We start from the raw sequence: 14,381 nt of genomic DNA, 5'->3' as shown, positions 1-14,381 counted from the left end.
ACTGCCTGGTGTAAGGCTGACCAGTGGGGCTGTATTACTCTCAGATCTTCAGGCAAGCTTCATTTATAAAATACAATTGAAATGCCACCACATTTTTCCTTTTTGCCTAAAATAAATAGAAAGCTATAACTAATACAAAAAACAACATACAATAAGTATAATGATTATATAAAATATACACAGGTAATAAATATATCAACAATATCTAGTTCATTTGCATTTGACAAATTCCGAGAAAATATTTCATATCTATCCTATCTTGGTGAGTTCAAAGTCTTGTACCTAATTTATTTTCTATCATAACTTGCTTTCTGCGTCTGATAAACTCTAACTAACTAATCTTCAAGTATCTCAGAGATGTAAGAAGGAAATGATATTAACTGAATAAGCAGGAAGTACAAGCAGGTAACTTCTAAAAGGAAATGTGAGTAATGACAGAAACAGCTGACTTCCTGGACAGTCACCTAAAGATCCTCTGCAGTGATAGGACATCTCCATCTTTGGCCCGCAGGCCTAGCATATCCAACAGATCTTTCTGTGAAGCAGGACATTCTGAAGGGCTGTCCCTCTTGGTCTTGACAATGCTTGGCAGTTACTTTCTTTCCTATCCTGCTTGTTCAATTAAAACAGCATGCTGTTAGCAGTTGAGGCAAGGACATTTTCTTGCCCAGTGTCTTACTTTTGGCCACAAAGAAAGCAAACTCCATGTGGAGTTTCTTCTATGCCCATTATCTTCTCTGAAGTAGAAGGTTACTGCTTCCAGGAGCAGATATATCTCACTATCATGAAAAAGAAGAACTTAGATTATTAAAACGTTTGAATTGCAATATCCTGTAGATCTCTGAAGTGCTTGAAGATGACCTGTCTATCTAAAATATCTTTTTTTACCTTGAAAAAATACCTTATGTGACTACAAGTTCGATTATACTAGGTGATTAACTACTAACCTGTATTTTCTTATTATCCTAAACAGTTGGTGATAATAATTTTCAAGGAATACAAATTTGTATAACATTATTAAATGAGTTGTATATATTTTATGTATGTAAAGTATGTTTTAACAAAATTAATCTCAAATTTGTATCAAAATGTAAAATTTGTATACAATATACAAATGTTCAATCCAATGTAAAATGTTTAAAACTAATAATTGCTTTTTAAAAGTAGATTCAATAATCTACTCTTTTAGCCTATCATATCTATCCCGTTGAATAACCAAAAACCACCCACCCCATCTCTTGGGAATGGGATGACTATTCTTAAATTAACTTCCTGCTGTCTGGGGTGATGATACCTTTAGGGGATCCTGAAAGAAAAATTTGGGTTAACTGTCAAGTCCTGGGAGAGGTAGCTGTATCATTCAGTGTATACATAATGGAAAAGGGCAGAGTTTATCTCAAGTTCTGACTAGAGTAGTCTATGAAGCTAGATCATCTCAACTAACCATCATGAAATTGTTCTGAGCAGTTTGTAGTTCAAAGCTTATCTTTAAGTAATGTAATCAGCTGAATGACATCATATGAATCAGGTGGAATGATTGTTGTGGGGTCCCAAACATACTTTTTTTTTTACCTGAGATAGGGTTCCAATTCCTAACAACTGAACATTTTTTTTCTGTATAGCCCAATTCAGATGCCATGATTCTAGAGTAACAATACTTACATCTGCACCTCTGTCTAATAATTTTTCATTATAATGGTATTTATTTATACCCTCAGCTTTGGTGTTTGATCACTTATAGAAATCTGCCAAAATATACATTTTCTATATTTTACTGGAATTTTAATTTATCCTCATGGTTATTCTATCATTTAGAGGAGTACGGTTTTATATTATGGGTACTGCATTTTCTAATTTTCCTGGGTAGGCGTGTCCTCCAAAATGACTGGGAATTACTGGATCACGTTCAACCTAGAGGACTGCGAGAGACTTCTCAAGGAGTTTCCCTGATTGCAATGGGTTGCTTTGTTTGTCTCTTTTTTCATTACCTTGTTAGTTAAGTGTCAGTCTTTGCCAAATCTTATGCATATCCCAGAAGGTTGTGGCCTTCTATTTGGGTGATTCTCATAAGAAACATTATTTCTATGAATGCCCTGACTACAATCCCTTCTCAGATGGCCTAGTCTACCACAATGAAAGCATTTAGTATTTTAATGTCTCTTCATACCTTTGAAAATTGCTTCTCCTAACCAAGCCTCAGTGTTAAGGCTGTGTGTAGAAGCCATTCATCCACTGGTGCTTACCTGACCTTTAATGGCTCATGTATCTTTTTGCATTCAAAGTTAGCATTTTCAAAAGCCAGATATTCAATGAGTACTCATCTAACTTCTGGATCCGCTACCCCTATTTGTACAACTTTAGTATATTGGCAAAAAGTCACTAAATGGTACTCTTGGACCTTGCATAACCTTAGTATATGATTCAATTTTTTCCTAGTTCTTGAATATTGTCCCAAGCATTAAAGACTGTGGTTCATTGTATATAACTTCACTATTCAGCTCAGCATAAGGGTCATCACCAAGAATTGATATTAAAAAGCATCAAAACCGCTGACTCTGCCTTCATGTTCAAGATCCTTAGCCTCTTCTCTCCAAAAGATCTTTCACTCAAGCTGTGGACCATGATCTACTAGTACAGCTAAGACTAGTTGAAGGTTGATCATGTGGAGTAACCTAATTGCTTGAAACCCATGTCTTTACCAACTCCCTCACATATGGGGAATGCATACCATAAGATACTACCTGTTGCTTAATATCTTTTAGATCTTTCATACATAAAGTTTCCATTTATAGTGTGTATATCATTTTGAATATTGAGTATTTGCTGGATTTTCAGAGGTAATAACAGGATAAGTAATTGAAACTTTTGGTGAGTCATGTCTGACTCTGAGAGGTATTGACAATACTAAATATCTACTATTGTCTTTTGTATGTACCTCCTCTTCTTGTTTATCAATCATGATAAGGTCCTCAATCAATTCAAATCTTTTTATTTTAAGGTCTAAATCTCTTGACCTGTTAACATTTTTAATGATTTCTTCAAATAAATTAATTTTTGGTTCTCATTTTGTACATGTGATTTCAAGTTTTAAAATTTTCCATTAATGATATCTTCTCATCCTTAGAGATTATTTGAATGACACTTAGATTGCCTTCCAAGAGTGATGTTCTATCTGCTAGGTGTCATAACTTTTAACATATTTTGATTGTTAATTTCAACAGTATGAATCCTTTCAGATAATCTTTCAGTACCATTTTGTAAAGTTTCATAACCCATTGACATGGATTGAATTTTGCCTGTCAAACCATGTTTATCATTTTTAATGATATTTAACCTTTCAGCCAACTTCTCATTATTACTCTGTATAGTTGTATCATTTCTAAAAGTTTCTCATTCTTGACTCTGTTAACAATCCATTTCTTTAAAGATATAATATGAATTATCTAATTGATGACAACTATGGCTAAGAAGGTCTAAGTCCCAGGTAGGTCATATACCTCCCTAGAAATCCAGTCATAATAGAAACACAAAGGTTATTAAATTTTTGGGTGGTGAGAATATCTGCCATTATTTTAGGAGTGGTTTACAAATTGAATATATATATATATGTATATATATATACATATATATATATATATTTAGCAGATAACTTACCTCTGTTATAATCCTGGTTCAGCTGAAACTTTTAAGGTGTAATAATGGTGTGGGCCAAGAAAGCCTATGGATTTTCTAAGCAGAGGTCAAAACCATAACTGAACAGAATTTTGGTAAACAGATGCTGATCAGGATAGTTGTGCAGCAGTTGTATACAAACTGTAGAAGTCAGGGGAAACTGCAGTAGCTATGTGAGAACCACATAGATGTGCCACTGGGGGAAACTGCAAAACTGCAGGAGTCATAGGAAGCTATGTGGGGCTGAGGGAAATCATGTGAGTTCCCCCGGGGTGTCAGCAAGGATGGGCCCAGCAGGAGAGGTATAGAGCTGGGGTAGATGGGAATTGGGAACACTAGAGCTTCTCCTGAACCCAGATATCTAGGTTTGGGTTCCAGTTTCTAGAGCTGGCTTTGGCTAGTGGCTAAGAAGCCTCAGACAAATGGCTGGTTTTGGTAAATTTGTGTCCCATGGTGGGTGCTTAATGAAGCATGATTAATAAAAGCTCAGATACTGAAATTGGGCATCAACCTGAAGACCCAAAAGTAAAGCAGCCAGCCAATGGTTCTTATGTTGATCTCATTCCAAAATGGCAATCCAACCTCCAGGAATCTCAGAATGAGACTGTGTGTTGAGAACTATTTCCTCTTGTTTTATAATCCTCTCTAGGGCTGCGATTAAATGCATGCACCATTGTGATTAAAGGCATGCACCACCTTGTTTCTGTGGCAACCAGTGTGGCCACTGGGATTAAAGGTGTGTGTTACCACTACATGGTGTGAGACTGACCAGTGGTATTGTTTTACTCTCAGATCTTCTGGGTAGCTTTATTTATTAAAATACAATTCAAATGCCACTACACTAACTCAGTTGGTAAATTGCTGGCTACATATGCATAAAACCCTGTGTTGGATTCACAAAACCCTGAGCATGGCTGTATTTCTGTAGTCTCCGCACTTTTGGCCAGGATAGAACCAAGAGGATGGTCATTGTTGGCTACATATGGATTTGGGGCCAACCTGCACTAGTGGTCTGTTCTCAAAAAAATTTAGAGCTACAAGAATACAATGGGAGTGGAAGACCTTGGAATTTGGAATGACTTATAGAAAGATGTCAGGAAGAAAGAATTAGATTTGGTACTGGTAGGATTCATGGTTGGAAAGTGAGATTATTGAAGGATGAATTCTATCCTAATGTGAGAGTAGCAGAAAAGAAACACGTGGTGTCCTAAATCAGCACCTCAGAGTGATAGTGTCACTTTGTCCATCAGAACTGGAAGGAAAGAAACCTCCATGACCACTGTCTGAGGTGAGGTATGAATGAACTGCTGCTCAAGAAGCCAGCTTCAGAGGGGCAGAGACTCTGAAGAGAGTGGGCACATTGGGATATTTCCCTGGAGGAGCTGTTGTGTGCCCAGAGTGGACTAAAGAGGGGAGAATTCTCTGATGGGGAGAATCATAGTGAGAAGGTCATAAGGATGATGGCCTAGAAATGTTGGTCCTTAAGATGGGGACATGTGTAGGAGTCAACCTGGATCACAGGGGACACTGTTCTATTAGGCTCTCTGTGGTAGCAGAAGTCAGTGTAGCCAGCATCTCCCCTGTGCCTTCTGGACTAATCTAAGGGTGTATAATGTGATCTTTGTCTTTATAGACATGAGCACACAAGTGGATACTACAGAGTGTCATCGTATTTCCTTGGGAAATTGCTGGGTGAGCTGGTGCCCAGGAGGTTTTTGCCAAGTATTATATTTATCGTTATAATGTTCAGCATAGCAGGTAAGTGACACATTTGAGTCAATGGAGCAAGATCAATTATTAGTTATCTATATTGATAATGATAATGGAACAAGATCAATTATTACATAACTATATTTATAATGATAATGGAGCAAGATCAGTTATTAGATATATATCCACATATACTGTAAAGAACTAATTTTTACTCTATGTGTGTGTGTGGGGTGTGTCTGTCTGTCTGTCATGTGTGTGTGTGTGCACTAAGTAAATGCAGTGCCTGAAGAAGCCAGAAGAGAACATCAGATCCTCTGGAACTGGAGTTATAAAAGAATTTGAGACACCTTGTGGGTGCTCGGATTGTAATTCAGGGCTTTGAACTAATAGCACATGCATTTACCAGTGAGCCATCTCTCTGACCCAACTGTATATTTTTCTGTGTGTTTGTGTATAAATGTCTGTTTATGTAAATACAATATAGAAAAGAGGATAATATCTCTTATATATGTACATGTGTATAAAATATTTACTGTATACTTTGTCTTCCTCTGCCATCTTACAAACAGGGACAGCAACTTTGGTGTTAGTTCAAATTATATTATGTAAATATTATTTAAAATATTTTAACAGAATAATCTGTACACAAGGTCAGGCTTTATCCTAGACTGTTTAGAATTTCCATAATTTTTACATATATAGAGACACACATGCACAAAGATAAGCACTGATAAACCTTAGTCTGTTTTACAAGACATTTATCTTTCAGAACCAGCCATATTTGGGAGGGTTTTGGGAAATATGTTTGTCCTTCTAGCCAAACAATCAGAATTTGATCCTCAGAATCCACAGTAGAAGAGAGAATCAGTCCAGAAAGTTGTCCTTCAACTCCACATGTACACTACAGCACATATACACCACGGCACATGCACACCACGGCACATTCACACCACGGCACATGCACACCATGGCACATGCACACCATGGCTCACGCACACCATGACACCGGCACACCATGGCAATGCACACCACAGCACATGCACGCCATGGCACATGCATGCCATGGCACATGCATACTCTAGCACATGCATGCTATGGCACATACACACCCAGGTGTTGAAATAACCAGGATAGCTAAAGGATACAACAATTATATTTTTATTTATTATAAGGGGAAAGCTTATGAAACAAGAAATGAGAAATCCAAGCATAGCAGTGACCCACGGGAATGGCACAGAGAGAGAGAGAACACCTGGGCTCAGAGAGAGAGAGCACCTGGGTGGTACAGAGGTTTTGCCTCAGGTCCCAAAAACCATGTCTTAACTGGACTCCACCTCTTAAAGATTATTGGCTAACAAGGTTTTCCCCATCATCTCCCCCTTTTGTCTAAACAAGAGTGATGCAAACCCAATACTAAACTATATACAATAGGAACAGATATCAAGTTTAAAATTAGAAACAACCTAAGCAATATTAAGCAAGGAACACATGACAAATGTTTTATCTTTTTTTAATTTAATTTATTTATTTATTAAAGATTTCTGTCTCTTCCCTGCCACCGCCTCCCATTTCCCTCCCCCTCCCCCAATTGAGTCCCCCCCCAGCCCGAAAAGCAATCAGGGTTCCCTGTGCTATGGGAAGTCCAAGGAACTCCCACCTCCATCCAGGTCTAGTAAGTTGAGCATCCAAACTGCCTAGGCTCCCACAAAGCCAGTGCGTGCAGTAGGATCAGAAACACATTGCCATTGTTCTTGAGTTCTCAGTAGTCCTCATTGTCCGCTATGTTCAGAGTCCGGTTTTATCGCAGGCTTTTCCAGACCCAGGCCAGCTGGCCTTGGTGAGTTCCCAATAGAACATCCCCATTGTCTAAGTGTGTGGGTGCACCCCTCGGAGTCCTGAGTTCCTTGCTCGTGCTCTCTCTCCTTCTGCTCCTGATTTGGACCTTGAGATTTCAGTCCTGTGCTCCAATGTGGGTCTCTGTCTCTGTCTCCTTTCATCGCTTGCTGAAGGTTAATATTCAGGAGGATGCCTATATGTTTTTCTTTGGGTTCTCCTTATTTAGCTTCTCTAGGATCACTAATTATAGGCTCAATGTCCTTGGTTTATGGCTAGAAACCAAATATGAGTGAGTACATCCCATGTTCCTCTTTTTGGGTCTGGCTTACCTCACTCAGGATAGTGTTTTCTATTTCCATCCATTTGCATGCAAAATTCAAGAAGTCCTTGTTTTTTATTGCTGAGTAGTACTCTAATATGTATATATTCCATACTTTCTTCATCCATTCTTCCATTGAAGGGCATCTAGGTTGTTTCCAGGTTCTGGCTATCACAAACAATGCTGCTATGAACATCGTAGAGCATATACTTTTGTTGTATGATAAGGCCTCTCTTGGGTATATTCCCAAGAGTGGTATTGCTGGGTCCAGGGGTAAGTTGATCCCGAATTTCCTGAGAAACCGCCACACTGCTTTCCAAAGTGGTTGCACAAGTTTGCATTCCCACCAGCAATGGATGAGTGTACCCCTTTCTCCACAACCTCTCCAACAAAGGCTATCATTGGTGTTTTTGATTTTAGCCATTCTGACAGGTGTAAGATGGTATCTTAAAGTTGTCTTGATTTGCATTTCCCTGATCGCTAAGGAAGTTGAGCATGACCTTAAGTGTCTTTTGGCCATTTGAAGTTCTTCTGTTGAGAATTCTCTGTTCAGATCAATGCCCCATTTTATAATTGGGTTGGTTAGCCTTTTAGGGTCTAGTTTCTTGAGATCTTTATATATTTTGGAGATCAGACCTTTGTCAGTTGCGAGGTTGGTGAAGATCTTCTCCCAGTTAGTGGGTTGCCTTTGTGTCTTCGCGACAGTGTCCTTTGCTTTACAGAAGCTTCTCAGTCTCAGGAGGTCCTTAATGTCTGTGCTGCTGGGGTATACGTAAGAAGTGGTCTCCTGTGCCCATCTGTTGTAGGGTATTTCCCACTTTTTCTTCTATCAGGTTCAGTGTGTTCGGACTGATATTGAGGTCTTTAATCCATTTGGACTTGAGTTTTGTGCACGGTGATAGATATGGATCTATTTTCATTCTTCTACAGGTTGACATCCAGTTTTGCCAGCACAATTTGTTGAAGATGCTCTCTTTTTTCCATTGTATACTTTTAGCTCCTTTATCGAAAATCAGGTGTTCATAGGTTTGTGGGTTAATGTCAGGGTCTTCTATTCGATTCCATTGGTCGACTTCTCTGTTTTTATGCCAATACCAAGCTGTTTTCAATACTGTAGCTCTGTAGAGTTTGAAGTCAGGGATGGTAATGCCTCCAGACGCTCCTTTGTTGTATAAGATTGTTTTGGCTATCCTGGGTTTTTTGTTTTTCCATATAAAGTTGATTATTGTCTTCTCCAGATCTGTGAAGAATTTTGATGGGATTTTGATGGGGATTGCATTGAATCTATAGATTGCTTTTGGTAGAATTTCCATTTTTACTATGTTGATCCTCCCAATCCAGGAGCAAGGAAGATCTTTCCATTTTCTGGTGTCCTCTTCAATTTCTTTCTTCAAAGACTTAAAGTTCTTGTCAAATAGATCTTTCACATCCTTGGTCAGAGTTACCCCAAGATATTTTATGCTATTTGTGGCTATCTTGAAAGGTGATGCTTCTCTAATTTCCCTCTCTGTTTCCTTATCCTTAGTGTGTAGGAAGGCCACTGATTCTTTGGAGTTGATCTTGTATCCTGCCACATTACTAAAGGTGTTTATCAGCTGTAGGAGTTCTTTGGTAGAGTTTTTGGGGTCGCTTATGTATACTATCATATCATCTGCAAATAACGAGAGCTTAACTTCTTCTTTACGATACGAATCCCCTTGATCCCTTTATGTTGTCTTATTGCTGTTGCTAGAACTTCAAGCACTATATTGAAGAGGTATGGTGAGAGTGGACAGCCTTGTTGTGTTCCTGATTTTAGTGGGATGGCTTTGAGTTTTTCTCCATTTAATTTAATGTTAGCCGATGGCTTGCTGTAAATAGCTTTTATTATATTTAGGTATGACCCTTGTATCCCTAATCTCTCCAAGACTTTTATCATTAAGGGGAGTTGAATTTTGTCAAATGCTTTTTCAGCATCTAATGAAATGATCATATGGTTTTTTTTCTTTCAGTTTATTTATATGGTGGATTACATTGATAGATTTGCATATGTTGAACCAGCCCTGCATCTTGGGATGAAGCCTACTTGATCATAATGGATAATTTTTCGGATGTGTTCTTGGATTCGGTTTGCCAGTATTTTATTGAGAATTTTTGCGTCGATATTCATGAGTGAGATAGGCCTGTAATTTTCTTTCTTGGTTGGGTCTTTGTGTGGTTTTGGTATCAGGGTAACTGTAGCTTCATAAAATGAATTTGGCAATGACTCTTCTGTTTCTATATTGTGAAATACATTAAGGAGTATAGGTATTAGTTCTTCTTGGAAGTTTTGGTAGAATTCTGCATTGAAACCATCTGGTCCTGGGCTTTTTTTGGAAGGTAGATTTTTGATAATGGTTTCTAGTTCTTCGCGACTAACAGGTCTATTTAGATCATTCACCTGGTTTTGGTTTAGCTTTGGTATGTGGCACTTATCTAAAAAAATGTCCATTTCTTTTGCATTTTCTAGTTTTGTGGCATACAGGCTTTGTAGTAAGATCTAATGAGTCTCTGAATTTCCTCTGTGTCTGTGGTTATGTCCCCCTTTTCATTTCTGATCTTATTTATTTGCGTGTTCTCTCTCTGTCGTTTAATTAGTTTAGATAGGGGTTTGTCAATCTTGTTGATTTTCTCCAAGAACCAACTTTTTGTTTCATTGATTCTTTGGACTGTTTTCTGTGTTTCTATTTTGTTGATTTCAGCCCTCAGTTTGATTATTTCCAGTCTTTTACTCCTCCTGGGCATGTCTGCTTCTTTTTTTTCTAAAGCTTTCCGGTGTGCTGTTAAGTCTCCGATGTATGCTTTCTCTCTTTTCTTTAAGTGGGCACTTAGTGCTATGAACTTTTCTCTTAGCACTGCTTTCATAGTGTCCCATAGGTTTGAGTATGTTGTCCCTTTATTTTCATTAAATTTAAGGAAGACTTTAATTTCTTTCTTGATTTCTTCCTTGACCCAGGTGTGGTTCAGTAGTTGACTGTTCAGTTTCCATGAGTTTGTCGGCTTTCTGGAGGTAGGATTGTTGTTGAATTCTAACTTTAATCCGTGGTGATCTGATAAGACACAGGTGGACACTGATATTTTTTTGTGTCTGTGGAGGTTTCCTTTGTTTCCGAGTATGTGGTCCATTTTGGAGAAGGTTCCATGGGCTGCAGAGAAGAAGGTATATTCTTTCCTATTTGGGTGAAATGTTCTATAGATGTCTGTTAAGTCCATTTGCTTCATTACCTCCAGTAGTTCTCTTACTTCTCTATTAGGTTTCTGTCTGATTGACCTGTCCATTGCTGAGAGAGGTGCATTGAAGTCTCCTACTACTAGTGTGTGTGGTTTGATGTCTGCCTTGAGTTTTAGTAATATTTCTTTTACAAAAGTGGGTGCTTTTATATTAGGGGCGTAAATATTCAGGATTGAGACATCATCCTGACAAATTGTTCATGTTATGAGTATAAAGTGTCCATCTCGATCTCTTCTGATTGATTTTAGTTTGAAGTCAGTTTTGTTAGAAATTAATATGGCCACACCTGCTTTTTTCTTAGGACCATTTGCTTGAAAGACCTTTTCCCAACCCTTTACTCTGAGTAGATGCCTGTCTTTGTGGTTGAGATGTGTTTCTTGCAAGCAGCAGAATGTTGGATCCTGTTTTCGTATCCAATCTCTTAGCCTGTGCCTTTTTATAGGTGAATTGAGACCATTAATATTAAGTGATATTATTGACCAGTGGTTGTTTATGCCGGATATTCCTATTGTTTTTGGAAGTAGAATTTGTGTGTCTCCCTTCTTTGAGTTGTGCTAGTGAAGGGTCGCTAGATGCTTGAGTTATTGTAGGCAGTGTTGGCCATGTTGGATTCCTTGGGTTGCGGTTTTCCTTCTATTACTTTCTGTACGGCTGGGTTCGTGGCTACGTATTGTTTAAATTTGTTCTTATCCTGGAATGTCTTGATTTCTCCATTTATAGTGAACAAAAGCTTGGCTGGGTATAGTAGTCTGGGCTTGCATCCATGGTCTCTTAGCTTCTGCAGTACTTCTATCCAGGACCTTCTGGCTTTCATTGTTTCCATAGAGAAATCAGGTGTAAGTCTGATCGGTTTACCTTTATAAGTTACTTGGCCTTTTTCCTTTGCAGCTCTTAGTATTCTTTCTTTAACCTGTATATTTTGTGTTTTGATTATTATATGGCGAGGGGATGTTTTCCTCTGATCCAGTCTGTTTGGTGTTCTGTATGCTTCTTGAATATTCAAAGGAATATCTTTCTTTATGTTGGGAAAGTTTTCCTCCATAATTTTGTTCAAAATATTTTCTGGGCCTTTGAGCTGTGACTCTTCTCCTTCTATTCCTATTATTCTTAGATTTGGTGTTTTTATTGTGTCCCATAATTCCTGAATGTTTTGTGATGAGAATTTGTTCGCTTTGCAGTTTTCTTTGATCAGAGCGTTTATTTTCTCTATGGTGTCCTCAGAATCTGAGATTCTTTCTTCTATTTCTTGTATCCTATTGATTATGCTTGTTTCTGTAGGCTCTGCTCGTTGACCTAGATTTTCCATATCCAGCTGGTCCTCAGTTTGTGTTTTCTTTTTTGCTTCCATTTCAGTTTTCAATTCTTGAACTGTTTCCATTACCTGTTTGATCGTTCTTTCTTGGTTTCCCAGGGTATTATGTACGTATTTACTCATTTCTTCAAATTTTTGGTTATACTTCTCATTCATTTCTATAAGGGCATTTTTCACATGTTGTTTAAGGGATTCTACTGCTTTCAGAAAGTCAATTTTTTCCACTTTTTCTGTGTTAGGGTGTTGGAGACCTTCTGTTGTAAGATCATTGGGTTCTGGTGTTTTCATGTTGTTTTTCAGATTATTGGGTGAATTCTTTCCTTGGCGCCTGCCTATCTCCTCCTATCGATGCTATCTAAGGGGTCTGTTAAAACTGGTTCAGGTTTCCCTGCTGGCCAGGGGCTCCTCTTACAAAATGCCCTTGCTCTGTTTCCTGGATCCTGCCGGGGCCAAGATCCCTCTCACCCCTCAGAAGGGTCTTCAGGAATAGGACCCGGCTCCTCCTTTGCCAGGGACCTCCCCAACCGATGGCCTACCTCTTTGGTTTAATTGTAGTGGGGCGATCTGTTCTTGGTGTTGCGCGTGGTCCCTGCAGCCTGCTTCTGCTGCTGGAACGGTTCCCGCCACCAGCAGCCTGTGTCCTCTGCTGCTGCTCCGGTCCCAGCCGGTTCTAGCCTGTCCCAGTCGGTCCCCGCTGGCTGCGCTGGGCGTCCTCTGGCCGCCTTCCGCTGCCTGGTGTTCTGGCCGCGCCTTCCGCCGCCCCGTCAAATGTTTTAATAAACATTCTATTCCTACGAGTGTAAATCTTACATCAGAAATAAGATTGACTAAATTATAAGAGGAAGGTAACTACAACTATCTAATCTTCAACCCCATAGAAGGCCTGAGAAGGGAAATAATATTACTTGAGGAGGCAGGAAGTGCAATCAAGTAGCTTCCATAGTGAGCAGAATATGACGGAGACATTTAGCTACTTGAGCAATCACCCAAAATCTCTTTTGCAATGTTGAAGCAACTATCTTTGGCCAAGGCCTAGCATAACTGACAGACCATTTTCAGATGCAGGAATATTTTCAAAACCATCTTACACAGTCTTGGCAAGATTTGACAGTCTTTTTTCTTGTGTCCTGCTTATCCATTCCACATACCATGTACTCTGAAAACAGTTAGACAAGGAATTCAGCTCTCCTAGACTCTAACTTGCATCTTTGTGGCTATTATAGAAACACAGGACTATGCATGACTCATAACATTAGCTCTATAAAGCTTACAAATCAGCTTGTGGGGCCTGTTGCCTTCCTCCAGAGCAGTTACATGATGACTTCACAGGGAAAACTAAATTTGAAGGCACCTACCTTTCCTCTATATATTAAAACCACTGCAAGGTTATTTAATTCTTGCCTCAGACACCTTGCAGTATATCAAGGAAGGAAGTCAGGACAGGAACTCAAGGAAGAAACCTAGAGGCAAGAAGTGAAGCAGAGGCCATGGAGGAGTGCTACTTACTGACTTGCTCCTAATAGCTTTCTCAGCCTGATTTCTTATGGAAAAAAGGACAACCTCTCCAGGGATGGCATCTACAGTTGTTTAAAAGCTACCACATAAATTCATCAAGAAAATGACCTCATAGGCTTGCATACAGACCAATCTAATGGAGGTATTTTCTTAATAAGGTTCTATCTCCCCATAGTCCTGATGCTATTTTTTCACTAATGTAATTACAATAAACACAAGGGAATGAGGACAAGAAAGATTTCTATTGGTAATTCTCCTGTGAGATAATACAGTAGAATTTTGACCAGTTGTGTTCCCTATAGCTGTATATGTCAGGATCTTATAAATGAATCATAATCATATATAAAAGAGAATAGGTATTATATGGAAAGGTGTTTTATGGCAAGTATAAAAATGAAGTCATATGATGAGGACGGAGAGCTGCCTCATTGGTTAAGAGCACTTGCTGCCACCCCACAGCCTCCAAATCTGGTTCCCAGCACCCTCATCATCAGCTCTAGATCTGATCCCCTTTTCTGGCCTCCAAAAACAACTGCACATATTTGGCATACAGTAGCATGACACACATAAAGGTACACATGAATTAAAATAGAATGAATCTTTAAAACGGAACTGTATAATGACTTTATGTAGTCACATGGAAGGAAGCAATTAAATTGGAGACCCAGAGTAGTAGAGTGATTCTAAAATAGTTACTAGTCTCTTGGAGATTGAACTATTATTTGAAAACTGACAATATCCTGGATTTCAGTAGTGGGTTGGAT

The 14,381-nt window shown here is 38.8% G+C and overlaps 1 protein-coding gene across 3 annotated transcripts in view; it reads left to right on the top strand.

Annotated features, from left to right (window-relative positions):
* Positions 1 to 14,381, top strand: part of LOC121440948 (ATP-binding cassette sub-family G member 3-like) — a 67,481-nt gene that overhangs the window by 39,114 nt on the left and 13,986 nt on the right. For all 3 annotated transcript variants that reach the window (XM_041642017.1, XM_041642016.1, XM_041642015.1), the window contains exon 12: positions 5,306 to 5,430. In XM_041642017.1, the coding sequence (XP_041497951.1) occupies positions 5,306 to 5,430 (125 nt within the window). The remainder of the gene's footprint in view (positions 1 to 5,305; positions 5,431 to 14,381) is intronic.

Source organism: Microtus oregoni, unplaced genomic scaffold (genome assembly GCF_018167655.1).
Source record: "Microtus oregoni isolate MIOR12 unplaced genomic scaffold, Mior012 000072F_ref0000427, whole genome shotgun sequence".
Lineage (NCBI taxonomy): Eukaryota > Metazoa > Chordata > Mammalia > Rodentia > Cricetidae > Microtus > Microtus oregoni.
Note: the sequence above shows the minus strand (reverse complement) of the source record. Positions and strands in the feature narration are given on the sequence as shown.